The 17572-nt window shown below is 52.2% G+C and overlaps 1 protein-coding gene across 3 annotated transcripts in view; it reads right to left on the bottom strand.

Annotated features, from left to right (window-relative positions):
- Window positions 1–684: 684 nt before the first annotated feature.
- MAN2C1 (mannosidase alpha class 2C member 1) overlaps window positions 685–17572 on the bottom strand; it is a 20837-nt gene continuing 3949 nt past the window's right edge. The window contains exons 2-25 of one of the 3 annotated variants that reach the window (XM_025210561.1): window positions 17151–17274; window positions 16316–16386; window positions 15626–15803; window positions 15297–15486; window positions 13947–14053; window positions 13464–13574; window positions 12940–13032; window positions 12403–12519; window positions 11305–11400; window positions 10455–10600; window positions 10165–10288; window positions 8910–9031; window positions 8253–8338; window positions 7700–7870; window positions 7159–7241; window positions 6934–7028; window positions 6184–6288; window positions 5698–5854; window positions 5036–5179; window positions 3511–3620; window positions 2876–2955; window positions 2524–2669; window positions 1481–1584; window positions 685–1330 (exon numbers count right to left, since the gene is read on the bottom strand). In XM_025210561.1, the coding sequence (XP_025066346.1) occupies window positions 1216–1330; window positions 1481–1584; window positions 2524–2669; window positions 2876–2955; window positions 3511–3620; window positions 5036–5179; window positions 5698–5854; window positions 6184–6288; window positions 6934–7028; window positions 7159–7241; window positions 7700–7870; window positions 8253–8338; window positions 8910–9031; window positions 10165–10288; window positions 10455–10600; window positions 11305–11400; window positions 12403–12519; window positions 12940–13032; window positions 13464–13574; window positions 13947–14053; window positions 15297–15486; window positions 15626–15803; window positions 16316–16386; window positions 17151–17180 (2781 nt within the window). In that variant the 5' untranslated portion in view covers window positions 17181–17274 and the 3' untranslated portion in view covers window positions 685–1215. The other 2 variants (XM_025210562.1, XM_025210563.1) reach the window with 2 other exon arrangements.

The raw sequence follows: 17572 nt of genomic DNA, 5'->3' as shown, positions 1-17572 counted from the left end.
ACTGCAGGAAGAGCCTGTGGCAATAGAAGTGACAGGCTGTAGGGAACCTCCCATGTCTGCTTCCACATGCTGTCATTAGCAGCCTCCCAGGCTCTACGTGCCCTGGCCATGGGCAAGCCGTTCACCACAGGAAACAAGTAAGTTACTGTAGAAAACATGGCTGGGAAGAGCACCTCAGCCCAGCAAGGGATACGATGTCTCCTTTGTTCCATGGGAACAGGTAATGGCCTCTCCCCAGAGCAGTGCTCTTACAGAAATAGGTCCATATTGCAGCTGCAGGGCTTGTCCCAGAGATAGGCATCCCATGCTATGGCCACAACAGGCCTGGCTCTGGTCCTGGACTCCTTTCCCTGGCATGATTTGCCAGCGACAGCCCATGGCTCCTTCTGGTGGTGTCTGCAGTGGTGCCTAATGAGCACTAGACTGGGAATTAGGAGACCTGGGTTCCCTCCCTGGCTTGGCCACTGGAGGACTTGGGTATATCAGTTGACCTCCTGGTGCCTCAGCTCCCACCTCTACCATAGGGATGACACTAGTGCCCACCTTTATAAAGTGGTTATCAAGCTGTGGAGGAAGTTCACCTGAGAGCAGGTGGGCACTTGCTGTCTGCCTCATGCTCTGAAGGCTGGGGGGGAGGGGGGGTCCTCCACTGCAAGTGCAAGACGTCAAAGGTAAACAAACACAGCAACGTCGTCCATCTTTAATGCTGTTTCTTTCCAGGCTCTTGGCTGGGCAGCTTTACAGAAAGAGAAGGTGCTTTGTCATCACCAGGGAAAGCACTGCAATGCAAGTGCCCTGGAGGGAGCAAAGGACCAGCTGGGTTTGGGGGAGTGAAAGGAACAGAGGGGACATCCTTAGGGGAGAGAACGCTAGAGACGCTCCCTCACACGCACCAGGATTCTGTGCTGAGGCTGGTCCCTGAGGATATCAACCACCCCAGCACCAGGCTTGTCATTGTCTCCCCACCCAAACCAGATCTCTCCTTTGTCTATCACTATGAAACTCCCCCCTGAGAAGATACTGACACTTGGCAGCCATGTCCTACCAAGATGGTAGTGTCCTACTATGATGTTCTGGGAAAAGGGGTTCTCTGTGCTATGCCCACTGTGCAGCTGTGCTTTGGGATGTCCATGCGCCCATTAGCTGAGCTGCTGAAATTACCAGATGACGGCTGCCTGTGGCATTGGCTCAGGGATAGGATACTAGTGTAGCTCACTACCCGAAGACCAAGAGCACGGAGATCACTTGGAATGGCGTAAAGGAAAGCTTCACACCAAGCTCCTCCAGCGGCAGGTGGCTGGTTGGGTCTGCCCGTTCTAGGAGGTCACATCTGGGAGAGGAAGAGAAGGAAGAAAGCCCAGACTCACAAAGGTATTCAGGCTTACACATCGCCTACTGATTTCAATGGCCAGTTACGGGCATAGGTACCTTTGGGAATCTGGCCCTGTATTTCCTTGACCTCCACCTCCTTCTTACTTACATGATTGCTTCCTTCACAGGAAAGCAGGTCTGGAGCCAGGTGACTACAGTGCTGCCGTGAGACTCATACAGTCGGGCCACCAGGACACCTGGCCTGTCCTCAGCCTGAAAGGACAGAGAGGAAAGGTCTCCTCAAGAGTTGTGACAGGCAGGCAGCCCTGTGCCTTCTATCAGGGCATCAAATAAGCCCCCGCAGCTTTGCCTCACCATTTAAATGAGAGGAGCTGGAGGGACCACACCTGCTTACCCACAGGCCATCCACCTGAGGGCAGGGAGGTCATGCACAAAACCTGGCTGAGGTACTTTATTTGGAGCAGAGGCTGATTTCTGCTCCTCCCTGCAGGGATGCCTCAAGTTCTTACTCATCAAGAACGAAAGCAGTATTTTCACTTGTCCTGCCTGGGCTCCTCGTGTTCACATGAGGATGCCACTGGGGTCTGATTTCCAGAAAAGCAGCAGCCCCTTTGTCCCACAGTGAACTGGGAAAGAAAGATGGGTGCTGCGCAGCTCTGAAATCAGGCCTAAAAAGTGTCGGAGAGTGAAACTTGCATCCCTCCAGCTTCCCAAAATAATTCCCTGAGCCTCATCCACAGGTCAGGCATCACCAAAGCTTCTCTCCGGCCCTTTTTTTGAAGCTGGTGCCCTGGGCAACCACAAAAGGGAGATATTATGCCACCAGGAAGAACCAGCCTGGACAAAGAGCATGCAGATCAGTAAGATGGCTGCACAGGGGGTCAAGCCCAGACTATTCTCAGTGGAACTGAAGCGTCCCATTTGCAGTGCTCTTCTTCCATATCATCCAATGAATAAGAAATAAAAGGGGGCAGTGGCTCAGCTCCAAAAGGAGGAATGGAGAAGAGTCATTCGAGCAGATTAAAGTGTGGACAAATAGGATGGAGTCACACTGAGAGTAGCATCACTGGGTCAGTCCCAAGTGCTCTCCATGGGCCTGACCCCAGCACAAGAGCTGGCACAGCTCTGTAGTCACATTCATCTTAGAGAGCCTGGCTGTCCTCTCCTTGCCTCGCTCCTTGGTGCACTTGCCTGCTTGATGGTTTCTAGCACGACAGCTGGGGAAGACACACAGAAGGCGCTCCAGGCTGGACATTGCACAGAGACAGCCGGCATTGCGTGGAGAGGGAAGTTCAAGCAGTAGGCGTAACGGATCACACCAGCCTCCTGGAAGGAGCCTACACAGAGAAAAGAGCCACCCTCCAGTGAGCAGACAGTGCCAGTACCTTCCATGCTAGGGGGAAGGGAACTTCCTCCACACCCAGCATCCCTCTGCCCCACACAGAGAGGGGAACCTTTTCCTCATCACCACCCTAAGGGAGTGAGCAGACTCCCTGAGTGGGAGTGAGGAACAGAATCAAGCTGTTCACCCTCCAAAACTCACCCAGGTGAGGCATCACAGCATAAGTGAACTGATGGTGTCCCATATCTGCAGTGGTGTCAGGGGACTTAGGTGCTCTCAGGCTGAGAATGAAGGGGATTATAGCCATGGATTCTCTAAGTGGCAGCAGATAAATACAAGCCCCCCCTCCCTTCCCCTCCCTCTGGCTCTCCTACAAAATAGCGCACACATTCCTCACCTCATGCTCAGGTCCCCCACCTCCCCAATGACAAAGGCTCCTTGAACTCTCAACACAGTGCCAGGCTCTGTAACAATAACTCATTAAGGGAGGATTTCCACCTACAAGACAGCTAACTCCCTCTGCTAAGAAACAGGAAGGGGCTTGGGCTCAGGCCCTATTGTGCCTTGAGATCAAATGCCAACTGAGCCTGAGGGGCAAAGTACCAAAGGAGAAGAAAGAACCCATGAGCCAGGCCCTTGCCCATTTGGTGACAGGCAGCCATCTTGTGCCACCTCCCCTAAAGCAGCATCAGGTACTCAAGCCTGCTGCAGGGATGCAGGAAAGGGTTAACCCTCATCTCAGTCCTCCCGCCTTCCAAATTAAACCAGCAGGACAGGTGGGAGGCAGCTGTAGCCTCTAGGCCCAGGCAAAGCCCCCGCCCTTCTCCCCCACTCACAGTGAGAGGCTCATGGTGTTCCCGTGCACTGAGGCACCATATTTGCTGTCATTCAGCAGTGCTACCCCGAAGCCATGCTCTGACAGATCCATCCACTTGTGGCTCCACACCTGTGGCGGCGGGGAGAGGGTAGAATGAGCAGTCAGGCATTAGGGGGCTGGTGTTCAGGATGGCCCTTTCAGACCTGTGCAGCAAGGCAGGTGCTAGAGAAACTATGATGAATGATGCAAGGACTGGGAGTGGGTGAGTGCAGAGATCTGTGGAGACAAATGGATCCCAGACACTGTGAAGAGCCAGGATCTGGCAATGGGGGCCTGTGGCTGTCAATCCAGTCCCCATGAAGGACAAAGCTCTCATCCTCTCTCACCAAACTCCCTGGCAGCTGCAGCCCAGCTGGGGCTGCAACTGCTTCTTGCACAGCTTGAACTGGCCGTGAAAGACCCAGCAGCTTCCCCTCCAGCAGGGAACTGCAGCCCCAGAGGGCAGGCAGTTGTTAGCAGTTGCAGGAAAGCTCAGTGTCTCTGAGGCTGTTCCAAAACAGCCCAAGGGAAGGCGCTCTCCTATCAACATACCAGCCACAGCCACAACCTGGTGTGCATGAAAAACTGGTGCCTCCTGAGACTGGGGGGGCACCATGGCGGCGAGCGGGGACCGCCCCCAGCCCCCAGCATGTGTCAGTGAGCAGAGACCACCCACACCCGCTGCTGGCAGTGTCATCATTGGCGAGTGGCAAGCGAGGACCACCTGCAGCTGCCATTGGTGGTGTCAGTGGCAGGAGGGCAAGCAGGGACTGCCTGCAGCTGCCACCGGCTGCTTTGGCAGTGGCGGGGGGGCAGGTGAAGGCGGCACCTGCCCGCAAAAACCAGTGGCACCTTTGGCGGCGGTCAATCTCGGGGTGGGGGGATATGTCCCCCCCATGCCCCCCTACACGTCACCTATGCTGGTGTGGGTGCCTTCAAACCCTGCTGCAGTCAACTAAGGCAGTGGTTCTCAACCTTCTTTGTACCAGGACCCATTTGTAAACATCGATAGCCAGTCCCGACTCAGTGCCCCTCACTCTTGACCCGCTGCCCCCAGACCCCAGTGTGTGAGGCAGGGAGTGGGTGTGTGGGGCAGGGGGACCCTAAGTAGCCCTCACAGGTTGGTACTCTGCCAGCCTGCAAAGGAAAAGCCAGTTTCCCACAATTTTCTCCTTTAAAGGAGAATCCATTTTTAAAGTTTGTTCGTGACCCTTTCATATATTCTTGCGACCCACTTCTGGGTCACCACCCCTGGGTTGAAAAACACTGAACTAAGGGACCCTGCCTAACAAAGAACTGCCTCCCCCGAGATGAGGGGAACCTGCTCCAGGCAGATATCCCTTAAGGAGAAGTGACACCCCCTGAAGCAAGCCAGGGCTCCAAACAGATGGAGGACTTCTCTGAGTGCCTGCGCAGTGTGGAGGGAAGGGATGGGTGAGCAAAGAGCTACCAGGGCTATTCTAATCTACAGGCCGGAGTTTGGAGCTGGGCTGCTCCTCTCTCACCTCGAATCGGGCCCAGTCCCAAGACGTATTCCAGTGTGTTGGCCTCTGCAGGTGGCCAAACTGGATCTCGTAGGTGGCATTCATGCTCCGAGCCTGCACAGGGAATTCCACTTTCAAGAACTTGTGAGCCTCATTCCACTCCACCTAAAGTCAAGGCAATAGCAGAAAGCAGGCTCAGGGCAGGCAGGAGATGCTAGCTGTACCCTGCTGTGCTCTGCCTGGGGCAAAATCTGGCTACATCAGAATCCATCCCACTGCAACCCTAATGCTCTGAGTAAATGCACACGGAAGCTGAATGGGCACCCAGGTGGGGCAGCAGTGGTGATAATACTGTATATTACAGAAGTTTACTATCTTGGCTGCTGCCAGGCAGGGGCAGTCTGTTGGGTGGTCTAGGAGGTCCTGGCCATGATCATCTGTGACTTTTACCACCTCCAGGCACATCTCCATTTGTTTAGTGATGTTTATGGCATGGTGCAACTGCACTTGGGTTCTGCAGACTCCACAGCCTTCCTGCTTGCTTGAGAGCACAATACAAGGGGTAAGGTTTGCCCCATGAAGCTACGTGTACAAAAATAGTATTACTGAATGCCAGGGTTCTCTCTCCTCCCACCACCACAGACAGTGTCACAAGGATGCGGCTTCCACAGGCGTTTCCAAACCTGGGTCAGGAATCGGAGATAAGGGCACATGGAGTCCAGGATGACCTCTTGGGTGATGATGCTCTTCTCGCTGATCTGCAGAGAGAATCTGACACTTCCTCGCAGGCCCCCTGCCAAGGTAATTTCCAGCGGCTTCACAAGGGTCTTGACTGGCTTCCTAAAAGTTTTTAACACACAAAGCTGAGAGCCCAGGGTGATGACTTTGTGATCTCCAGGGCTGATGAAAGGCTCCTGCAAGACGCAAGACAAGGGGAGAGCACAGACACCTGCAGATTGTAGTGCTCTCACCAGAAATACGCACAGAAACACTCCAAGGTACAGTGATGCACACTACGCAGAAGCCTGGAAAGAACAAGAACATGGCTTCCCACTGCGACAGTTCTGTTCTCCCTCTGGGAAACTGGCTCCTTGCTACAACCCCAAGAGGCAAAGATCCTTGCCAAGTCCTAAAGAAGTGTCTATGCTCACAAGGCACCACTCACCTACCTGGTTTCTAGATGATAATCCATCACATCCCAGGCATCCCAGTACAAGGGAATGTCATCAAATATCACAAACTGGTTAGCACAGGAACCCTCAGGGACTGACTCCCTAAAACAAAGCAGCAGATGAGCAGTAACTGAACAAAAAATTGTGAAAGATAAAGCAGTCCTGAAATGAGACTCCAACATCAGCTGTACATACCTTACAACAGGTATGTACAGCTAGGGCAGTGACTCTCAACAAAGGTGAGATCCTATCAAGGATGCTACAAGGTGCAACACAATGTTAGCACTATTAAGAGTGCAAAAAAGATTCATGAGATAAAGCTGGAGATTTCAATTAGAAAGCCACAGCATCAAAAACATTCTGACCTGCAATAGTCTTCCTGAGTCCTTTGCAACAGAAGACTCTTATTTTTCTGTAGTCAAAAAGTAAGTGACAACTGATAGCTGGCATTTCTTAGGGGTGCCTTCAGCCTAAGAAGGTTCAAAGCCACTGAGCTAGGAGTTCACAGGGGAGGTTCTCTAGGAGTAGACTTGGTGAGATAAGTGACCCAGACTTTCCTCTGAGGGGCTGAACTCCTGTCCCAGAGGAGGCCTGAGGTAAAATGAAGCTCAGGGATGAAGGGGAAGCTTCTAGTGACTCCCTACCAGGCTTCATCGCACAATCTGTCCAGCATGGATGGACCCTCTGGAGGTCATCCGAGTGACAGGAAACCCACAGTCTACTGGTGTGAAGAAAAATATAACGCACCTCCCAGAGCTCACTAAACGAAGCGATGTCACATGTCCCATTGAGTCCAGATGAGCTGCAATAACCCCATTCTCCATGGTAATGGACCCATCCAACTGGTGAATAAGGAAAGACATCAGAAGACAGCACAGCACACACTCCACACAAGCCACAGGGGCAGAGGCGGTCAGAGGGCCTAATCCAGAAGGGAACTCCCCCTAGGTTGGACCCCACAGGGCAGCTCACCTGTTTAACCACCCTTACAGGGTGAGGTGGTGTTAATGAGTCCTTCACCACAGAATAGCCCATGCTACAGACCTTCACAAGAGCTAAAAGAAATAGAGGCAAAGAAGTTCACTCAGTTTCCCTTCAGTGGAGATACCCTCTCTGGCTCCATGTGAGCCTTCTCTCTCATTGCCCCCTTCTACACTAAATACCTCCACCCAACCACTACTCTGAATGCAGGATCTATAGGATCCTTTCCCCCTCCCTGTGTGAAGATAGCTTCCATGTGGTGCTGAGAGAAATGGAATCTCTTTCTATAAATCAAGGGAAATCCTGGTCATGCATAACCTTGAAGCCCTGAAGGCTGACACATGCACTGCTGTCACAGGTGCCTCAGGAGTGACAGCTGTATATCCTGCTGAGATATGCATCTTTCATAGCTGTATTGGTCTACTTTTCCAGACCCACCTCCCCTCCTCTGCTATCCATGAAGAGGTGTAGTGTGAATCACTGCTCCATGAAGGATGACCTAGAAGTTTTTAGGTAGGCAGTGCAGCAGTACCTAAGGTGTCTGCTCCGGTTGGTGTGGCCCTGGAGATAACTTCTGTCCGTTCCCAAGGCAATGTGTTCAGGATTAAAGTGCTTTCGGCTGCTTCTGAGCCAGCTGGCAAAAGTTTTCCAAACAAGGACTGCACAGCTTCCTTCAGGAGGAGAGTACCCATACCACGGATTTCTGGGTGAAGAAAAGCCACTTGAGTGAAGAGCAGATTGTTAGGGTTTGTAAAGCAAGAAAAAGCTTGCTAGGTCCTTCAGACACATAAAGCAGCCAAGGAATGACATTCAGTGTTCACCCAGCCATTGGCCATGTTATTCATACAACCTGCTGCTACAGGAAGCAGGACACTCAATGCAGGAAAACAGGGGAGTTAGTTATTACCAATGCCTACAGCATGTCTTCCTAATGGAGTTATGAATGCCCCATGAGCTCCAAAGAAGCTGCACCACAGGCAAATGTTTACAAATGGACCAAAAAGCAGGTACAAAACCTCTGAAGCCCCCCCCCGGCAGAATGTCTTACAACCTGCTTGGGCCCTAACCCAGTGTTCTCCACTCACCTTCGTAGTATCTCATGGCATCCTCTGCTACCAGCTGGATACAGGTGCCTGGCAACACATCATGGAACTGATTCAGGAGCAGAAGCCTAAACCCCAAGGAACAGGAGCTCGGAATTAAATTCACTCTGCATGAACTACAACAACCTCCTTCTGAAGGATGAGTCTTGCCACACCCTACAGACTGATGAGAGGAAATACCATCTAGCTAGGAAGATCTCACACCTGTTTTTGGGTATTGGGTTTCACCTCCATCATCCAAAATATGACTGATGCTGGGCCATGATCAATGGTTATAGGAAACAAGGAATTGTGTCGTAGGCTCCCAGGCCAAGAGATCTCCAAGCAATGAGTTCATTCAAGCATTCTCTGGTCTTCTGAAAGGATTCCCAATGTATGGGAGAGCAGAAGGCACAGGGCTGGGAAATCACTGAGACAAGTTTACTTTTCCCTGGGATAAATTCTTAGTATCATAAAAAGATAACAATATGGCTAGAAGAGATGCCAGGAGGTCATCCAGTCCAACGCTTTGGTCAAGGCAGGATCATCCGTGTCTAAACCATAGTGTCAAAGTGTTTGATCAATCAGGTATTATAAATGGGTGTGATTCTTGGGGCAACTTGACCCAGTTAGTGATGGCACTCAGATAAACTAGTTTACCTCCAGAGATGCTGCAGTTTGGTGGCAGGATATGGGAAAGCACTTTTCTGTGCCAGGGCCAAACTGCTCAGGACTTCAACATCATGCAGTATCCGCTCACATTCCCGATTGCCTTTCTTTATCTGATCCCAAAGCAAAAATAAAATGGGTTTTAGAATGATCATTCCTCAGAAGCAGGTGCAGGCATCTAAACTACATGTGGGAACATAGGTAACTAATATCAGTTGACAATAAGACAATCTTTTGCCTGGGAGCACCTTCTCCACACAACCCCCTCCCACTACAGCAGCAAAGACTGCTGCCACTTAGGCATGAGCTCTGTTCTAGAAGATGGTTCTTCCCAAAATGCAGTGATTCACACTTGCGTTATCAACAATAAACAAGCACAACAAACCTAATTATTTTCAGTATGTAACTGAGGAGCTAGGAAGCTCTTAGGGGAAGGGATTAAAAGTACTCCTGCATGCTGTAGAAAACAGAAGGGTGAGAAAACTCTCTGAATACAGGACAACTCCCCTGTGCAGGGGCATCATCCTGATCTCCAATGAGCAGCTCCAACTTGTGTTCCAAGCCAGGAGAGCAGAGCTCTTTTGAAGAGTTCCACAGAACATGTTTAAATGTATCCTGTCAAAGTGCTTGTACCTGAGATAGAAGGTCTGAAAACAAAGAAAACCCTGACCCCACAAAACAACTGGTTTTTCTTTGGGCTTTCACCATTCCCCAATAGCACTGAAAAGCCAAACTCACCAACTTTGTGCCAGTGCATTAGACCTAGGAAATGAAATAAGGTGTGCCTACACCTGAATTCATTGTAGACATGACACAAGGGTCTGCTGCTGGGTGTGTCTGAACGTGGGGTGCAAGTGTTCCCTACTGTCTAACAGAGGCGTAGGTTGTAGCCGTGTTGGTCTAAGGACGTAGGCAAGCAAGGTTCTTTGGGTAAGTCTGATATCTTCTTTAGACCAACTAAACAGTTGGAAAAATTCTTCTTAGCAAGCTTTGGGATTTCAAAACCCTTCGTCAGGCTGAGGAAGCACCTGCAGTTGGTGTGTGCTCTTCCTGGATGGAATTCCATTTACTATTCATTCCATCCAGGAAGAGCACACACCAACTGCAGGTGCTTCCTCAGCCTGATGAAGGGTTTTTAAACCCAAAGCTTGCTAAGAAGAATGTTTCCAACTATTCAGTTGGTCTAATAAAAGATATCAGATTTACCCAAAGAACCTTGTCTGCCTACCATGACCCCTGGGGTTACCTGAGCCTGGGTAGTGTATGTGCCATTATGCAGCTCCAGAAACAGCTCTCCTATCCAGGTGTACAGCTGTGACCCATCTCTCTCCAAGACAGAAAAAAACTGGTCAGGTGTAGACATCTGAACCCTTTGGATAAGAGATACAAGAAGGCAGATTGTGAGCAGCTGTGAAACATCAGCAGACCCCTCCCAATTTTTCAGCATGTGAAAACAAAAGGAGTTAGCAGATGCATCCTTGAGAGCCAGCTGTGTATTCCACTGAGCCTGAACAGGGTAGGGAACTTTCCTCTCACCTGGGCAGCCCATCAATGTCCTTCATTCTCTTCATCCTGTCCAGCATCTTCTGGGTTGGGCCACCTCCTCCATCTCCAAAGCCAAAGAGAGCAACACTGTGGTTCACACAGCCTTTGTCTTTGTTGTTATTCACAGTCTTCAGCATCTGGAAGGGATTGTACACACACATGTCACAGGCTCTCAGGGCCATCATGCACCATGAGACCAAGGAAGCCTCTGCAGACATTACCATCAGACATGTCGCTGAGTGCTCCCCACCATGGTTGTTCACTTTTCAGGCCTGGCTACCAGGTTATATCCAGCAGGGGGAGCTGGAAATGCAACAGCCCATTCAAATGAGACCTGAGCAGGGTGCAGGGCCCCGGGGCAAATCAGCCCATGTGGGTCTCCGCCCCCGCTCAGATCCCACAGGCCCCGGACCCAAAGAAGCTGCCACCACCGGCGGCAGGGGTGGGGGGTAGTGAGCAGCTGGACGCGGAGCCGCCACCCTGCCCAGCTCCACACCACTGCTGCTCCGCCCAGCTCCACAGGGCCCCGCAAAGCGTGGGGCCTGGGGCAGTTGCCCTGATTCGCACCCCCTAGGGATGGCCCTGGACCCATCCCTCAGTGACCCATCAACCCTCCACTCTATATTTCTCTCTAGAATGTAGCTGATTATCACAGCCCAAATCACAGACACACAGTCAGATGGCTATGGCTATGGCTCTGTTCTTCAGAGTTACAACCTCTCCAAGCAGGACTCCCTCCTGCAGCTCAGGTGCAGGGTGGCTGGCATTTCTCTGCTTGCTGGATGTGCTGGGGCAGAGAGGCAGGGGTGAGCCCACCTGGTTGAGAGCTTGCTTCACTCACCTCTTCCACGAAGCCTTGCATTCCATATGAGTCGCCAGGTGGGAAATGGGCCAGAACACTGGAGCCATCAATGCCTTCCCAGAAAAAGGTGTGGTGCTAGAAGAGAGCAAGGCATCAACCTATTGAAGCTGTGGTGTCTCCTGGAGGCTCCAGGGGGAGCCCTGCTGGGCTGAACAGAGTGCAGTAATACTACAAGGAGACACCTGGCTGCCCACCATTCATTTTTCGAAGCTGTTCAACACCTGGTCATCCATAGCCAAGATCGCCTTGTCCTGGGCTTCAAGACTCCTGATTCTGTCCTGCTCACCAATACACACATACAAACACACCAGTGCATGGGGGATCTCACATGAACATAAACATACACTTGCCCCAATGCACAGGGGGATCCTGCACTCACATGCACACCTGCACACTATAACAGACTGGCCATTGCACAGCCCATGGATACACATGCACTCCTAACCTGACAGGTATCTTGTGCCATTGACTAATGGTCTAACAGCCAGTTGTGCTCCACACATTCCCGGTTCTACACAGGACTGCATATAAACCAAATACCAAAGGTGGAACCAACAAAGGAATCAGCAGATGGGAGCAGATTACATCAGTGATACCCCTACCACTGCTCCTGCAGCCCCTACTGCTTCTCTTGTGTGCTGCGCTGCTCCCCACCCTGCCACATACATTGGGTAGTGCAAGGACCCTCAAAGATCAACTGGGCTGGCACCTTAGGAGCTGCTACAGGATGGAATCAGAGGGTGACAACCAGAGGACTTTTTGTCTGCCAGGCCTGTGCTCAAATCACATCTCCCTTCAGAGGTTGGCTTTGGAGTATGCAACAGGAAGCCTGAAGGAAGCACATACAGACAGGCCAGAAACTGAGATACGGTCTCTGGGCCACTTCCCACCATCCTCCAAAGACCCAAGAACCAGCTGAGTGTGCTGGGATCAGCAAAGTGTGACTTCACTAAAGCCATGAACTAGGCCTGTCCCCAGCTCTACCTAGGGGGCTGAAGGAGCTGTTCAGCCTGCAGGAAGAACCAGAGCAGAGCCTACTAGACCCATGCCCATTCCCATGCCAGCATAGCCACTTACTGGAAAGGTGTTCACCAGGCTCCAGCTGAGTTTCTGAGTGAGGAACCGCCATATTCCACAGCCGCGCATCAACTGGGGCAGCTGGGCAGAGTATCCAAAGGTGTCTGGCAGCCAGAACTGGGAGCAGGGAGAGAAACACAGACAGTCCCATGCCCAGAGCTTTCTCAGGCTGTGTACGCAGGCAGGGATACATACATTAGCATGACACTCCCCTCCCCCACTCCCGGCTTTGAGCAACAGTAAAAAGGAGCCAAGTATCACCCGGATCCTCGTGCCCAGCACAGGGACCCAGCACCTCATGGACACACTGCTGGGTATTGGGTCCTAGATGAACTGGACACTGAGGAGCTGGAGGGTACCCCACTCAGGGTTATCTTGGGCTCCAGGAGGCCAGGCTGGCTGGACTTTCCCAAGGGAATTCACCCCGCAGAAATGAAGCAGAGACCCTGGGAATACCAGCTCTAGAAAGGAAAGCACAGAGCACTCTGCCCACATGGAGCAAGAATGCAAAGAGCTGCAGCGAGAAGGAGTGCATACCTCCGTGCAGAGTTTCCCAAACTGCTCCTGGAAGAATCGCTGGCCCTGCAGGAACTGGCGCACCATCGACTCCCCACTGGGCAGGTTCCCATCCTGGGGTGGAGGAACCACAGGCCTGATGAACACTGTGCAGAGTGAGGGTGCCCTCCGCTCTCGTCCCCTGAACCACAGCCCCCACCGTTGCCCTCCCAGGACAGAGCAAAGCCTGACAGCTGCCAACCGAGGCAGGGCAGCCACATGTAGACTTGATGTGCTCTCCAGACAAAGGAGGGCCTAGGGGAGGATAGAAGAGTTGCTGCCAGCACAGCTTGGCAACTGCCTTGGTCAGGAGAGAGACGGAGTTGGTTTGAGGGCAAATGGGCCCTAGCAGGACTGAACAACACACCTCAGTAACTGCTGTGTTCCAGGCCCCCTGAACTGACTGAATTCTGGCACTCCTTTTCCCGGGGGGCCTGGGGTGTCCTGGGCCTGCTCCTGTGCAGAGGAGTTCAGGAAGCGATGGGCCAGGGCTGCCATGTTCTTACCATTTCTACCCAGGTGCCTCCAACAGGTATGAACTGTCCCTTCCTGGCAAAGTCCTGAATCTGAGCATACAGCCCAGGGTACCAGTTCCTCACCCACTCCAACTGCTGTGCCTGGGGAGAAGACAAAGCTTGTCACCTGATGGAGGCTACTTCCAGCTCTCATAGGCTTGGGGAAGACAGCACACAGCTGAGCTTCTGGCTTTAGGCATCTACAAGCCTGGATTTTTCAATAGGTATCAAAGGGCACTGCAAGTACAACCAGGCAGACGGCTCTTGGCTAAAATACAGGACACCATGGGCACCTAGCTCCTGTGACTGAGTATGCATCGGGCCCCACGCCAGAGAAGGAGTCCTGTGTAGAGGTCACAGCAGCAGCCCCAACCAGTTCTGTCCAGAGAACAGGCACAGACTCTTAAGCAATTCCCATCTGTATTTCCTGAGGGAGTTTCATTGTCCACCTGCAGGCAGGAGACAGCAACTCACCTGGGAACAGGTAAAGGTGAAGCCCGGGTTCTTTTCCATCAAGCGGACAACGGTCACCCAGCTGCGAGCACATTTCCGGATGGACTCCTCGTACGGCCACAGCCAGGCTATGGGAACATGGGCAGCTTTGTGGCCTTTGTATCTCAAATGGCTGTGCATCACGAGCAGGTCCAGGGAGGTGAACCTCCCCCTCTATGAGACATTGGTCAGGTTGCAGTTGGAGTACTGTGTCCAGTTCTGGGCGCCGCACTTCAGGAGGGATGTGGACAGCATCGAGAGGGTCCAGAGGAGGGCCAATCGCATGACTGGGGGCAGCAAGGCAGGGCCTACGAGGGGAGGCTACAGGACCTGAACCTGTTCAGCCTCCACAAGAGAAGGCTGAGAGGGGATCTGGTGGACATCTACAAATTGACCAAGGGGGACCAGCACGCAATGGGAGAATCCCTGTTCCCCCAAGCACTACCAGGAGTAACGAAGAATAATGGCCATAAGTTGATGGAAAGTAGATTCAGGCTAGATATCAGGAGGCACTATTTCACAGTCAGGGTGGCTAGGATCTGGAACCAACTTCCAAGGGAAGTGGGCCTTGCTCCTACCCTGGGGGTCTTCGAAAAGGAGGCTAGATAGACACCTAGCCGGGGTCATTTGACCCCAGCATTCTTTCCTGCCCATGGCAGGTAGTTGGACTTGATGATCTGCTCAGGTCCCTTCTGACCCTACCAACTATGAAACTATGATGTCACACACATACACACACCCCAAGCTGCCTGCCAGAAGCCATTCTGTGCTATCTTCTCCAGGTGGCCAAGACAGAAGTGAGACCTGCCTAGGACCTGAGCTATGCTGCCTTTAACAAGAACTGAGCACAGAGCAGCACCAAAGACATCAACAAAATATGGCTATTAATGCACCTGCATTGCAAGAAGTGTGGTTACAAATGCAGAGGCAAGAGGTCTTTCTTCATCTCCTGCCCCAGCAAGACTCTTGTCCAGCGCAGATGTGCTGGTGTCCTGGGCTCTCCACTCCTATTTCCCTAGCAAGGCCCAATCCATGCTGGAAATCTGAAATCCAAGTGAGGCAAGGTCCAGGCACAAGAGGCTATCACAGGCTCCTCCATCAAAATGCCTTTTAACTCATGCTTCATCAAGCCAGAAAAGGCTAAACACCTTTTGCAAAGGGTAACAGAGATAATCCTTATCCTAGAGGCTCAGACCATCACTTCCACCATGCACTCAGTGCCTCCTGGCCCACTATCTGCTTTGAACCGGGTTCCTCCCAAAGCCAAGGGCCAGGCCTACTAAATCTCAGACCATTCAACAGGTGCCTATGATAGCCTAGCCACGCTCTTACCCGAATCAATGTGGCAGTGGCCCATGGCATGGATCGTGTGCTGGCTCTCTCCATTCCTCTGGCTGAAGAAGGTGGAGGCGAGCTGGTGAGCTGCAGGGAAGGTGGATGAGTCTGTGACGTCACAGAGGTTCACCATCTGGTTGGCTATGTACAGAGCCTGGAAGCTCCTCTGGTTTTTCTCCCCAAGGTGCTGATGGAGGGGAGAAGCAAGGAGAGCTGAACCATGAGCTTAGCACCTCCCAGACTGGAAAGGCTAGTAGACCCCACCCTACAGAGACTGGGTCTGATGCCCTGCACATGTGAGCAGGACAGAGGAAAAGAGCACGTACCTTGGCCATGTCCAACAGTATCTCAAAGTCTACCAGCAGCTCATGGACATCCCTATTGAAGACGACCAGCTCCGCTTTATTCAGAGTGAATTTCTTGTCAGGGTCCGGAGGTGCAATCATGGTGCCCTTCCCAGCCCCAAAGAGGCCGTTGCAGGCAACCTCCATATAGAGGCTCAGACTGGAGAAACGAGAACAGAAAGGAAGCAAAGGGGCCACGGGTCCCGTCCCTCCGCCCTCACTGAGCCAGAGAACACCAGACACATTCCACAGGCAGCGAGTGACTCGGAAACAAGGCTCCTCAGAAGTAGATACCAGACCAAAGGCCTGTCAGAGCAAGGCCAACAACTGCCTCTCCTGGTGGCCAATCTGGGTGCTTCTGAGTAAGGCATCTCATACCTGCCTCACTGTACAGCACTGTGTGCTGGGTTGTGGACTGGAGGGAGAACCTCACACAGACCCCAGCAAGTGAATAACTTATGCCCTGATGCACAAGGATGGATATGTCTTGCCCCTGTTATCCAGTCAGCTGCCATCTCCAGACCATGGGTGACAATGTGGCAATATGGCTCTCCTCGTGATTTGGCAAATGAAGCTGTAGGGAGTCATGGACGCTTTCCTCCTCAGGCTCCTCACAAGCAGAGGGGGGGCCATAGAAGTGTAAGTTGGGCATGGGCTTCCCTGAATACTCACTTGTGAGGGTCTGTCTCCATGAGGCTGTCTGTCAGGATATAGCTGGTCTTCTCACCTTCTCTAGTCAAGCCCTGTGTGGAAAAGTAGGAGGGTGGACATTTGAGCTTGGAACATTGTTGTCACGGTTCGGAGACAATACACGTGAGAGAGGGGCCGCCAGAGGGTCTCAGGGCAGAATCAGTGATGCAAGGATTCTTGCGATGTGGCCATACAGACATGCGGCAGGTCACCATAGAGCGCTGCACACCGAGGGCATTTACTGGAAGATAGGGGGGCCTGAGCTCATTATCTTTTTGACACCTCCTCCCAGCAGTACTGGTCATTCACAAGGCATGTGATGAAAAGGACTGGCTCTTCCTGGGTGCTGCTGTTAGCTTTAATAAAACCCCAGGACAGCCCGCATGCTGTGGGCAAATAGCGGGAATGTAACTTTAACCCCTGTCCCACTCTAAAAAAAAAAAAAAAAAAAAAGGAGGAAGGAGTACTACTTAGAGTAGAGGAGACCAAGATCTGGCCCATGGAGCCGTGCTACTTGGCCTACGGGGCTGGAAACTTGGTGGCAGTAGTGGATCCTGTTGCTCCTGGAGCCACAACAAATAATGTTGCTGCTACCAAATTCCAGCCCCGCAGGCTACATGAGGAAATGGGTTTGGATAACTTGGGCTCTGCTGATTCAGAGGAAAGGAAAAACCCAGTATGATTCAACTGAAGGGAATCCTGAAGTCCCTGTTATAAAAGGCCACAAGCGAGGTCACGGAAGTTGGTCAGGCTGCTGCAGTGGCCTGGCAGGTACCCAGAGCAAAGCTCCCAGGCTGACCCCTGCACCTCCTCTCACCTGGACTGGCTGCGAGTCCCTCCACACCATGGCCTCCCCGTCACTGTCCCAAAGGAGATGCACTTCCTTCCCTGCCCACTCCCGTGGGATGCTGAGCTCCACTTTAAACCAGCAGGTCCACCATCTGAGAGAGAACACAGCCATGTCACTGCACTAAAAACTGCACCTCCAAGCAAGGGATGTGTCATTACAGTCTGGTTAAAACTTCTAGGGATACCCACAGGAAAGCTGCTTAGGGCATGCAAATCCACAGGAGACAGTTCCTCCAGGGCTTGCCTCTTACTGACAACAACAGCCCAAGGGAAAGGCAGCACACTAAGAGCGCTGGACACTCAAGTCTGCTCTGTATAGAATGAGCATGGGCGCTTGGAAGCAGCAGCACAAGCTTCCCATCACCGCCAACACACTTCAGGCTCTGTCAG

Source organism: Alligator sinensis, unplaced genomic scaffold (assembly GCF_000455745.1).
Source record: "Alligator sinensis unplaced genomic scaffold, ASM45574v1 scaffold311_1, whole genome shotgun sequence".
Lineage (NCBI taxonomy): Eukaryota > Metazoa > Chordata > Crocodylia > Alligatoridae > Alligator > Alligator sinensis.
Note: the sequence above shows the minus strand (reverse complement) of the source record. Positions and strands in the feature narration are given on the sequence as shown.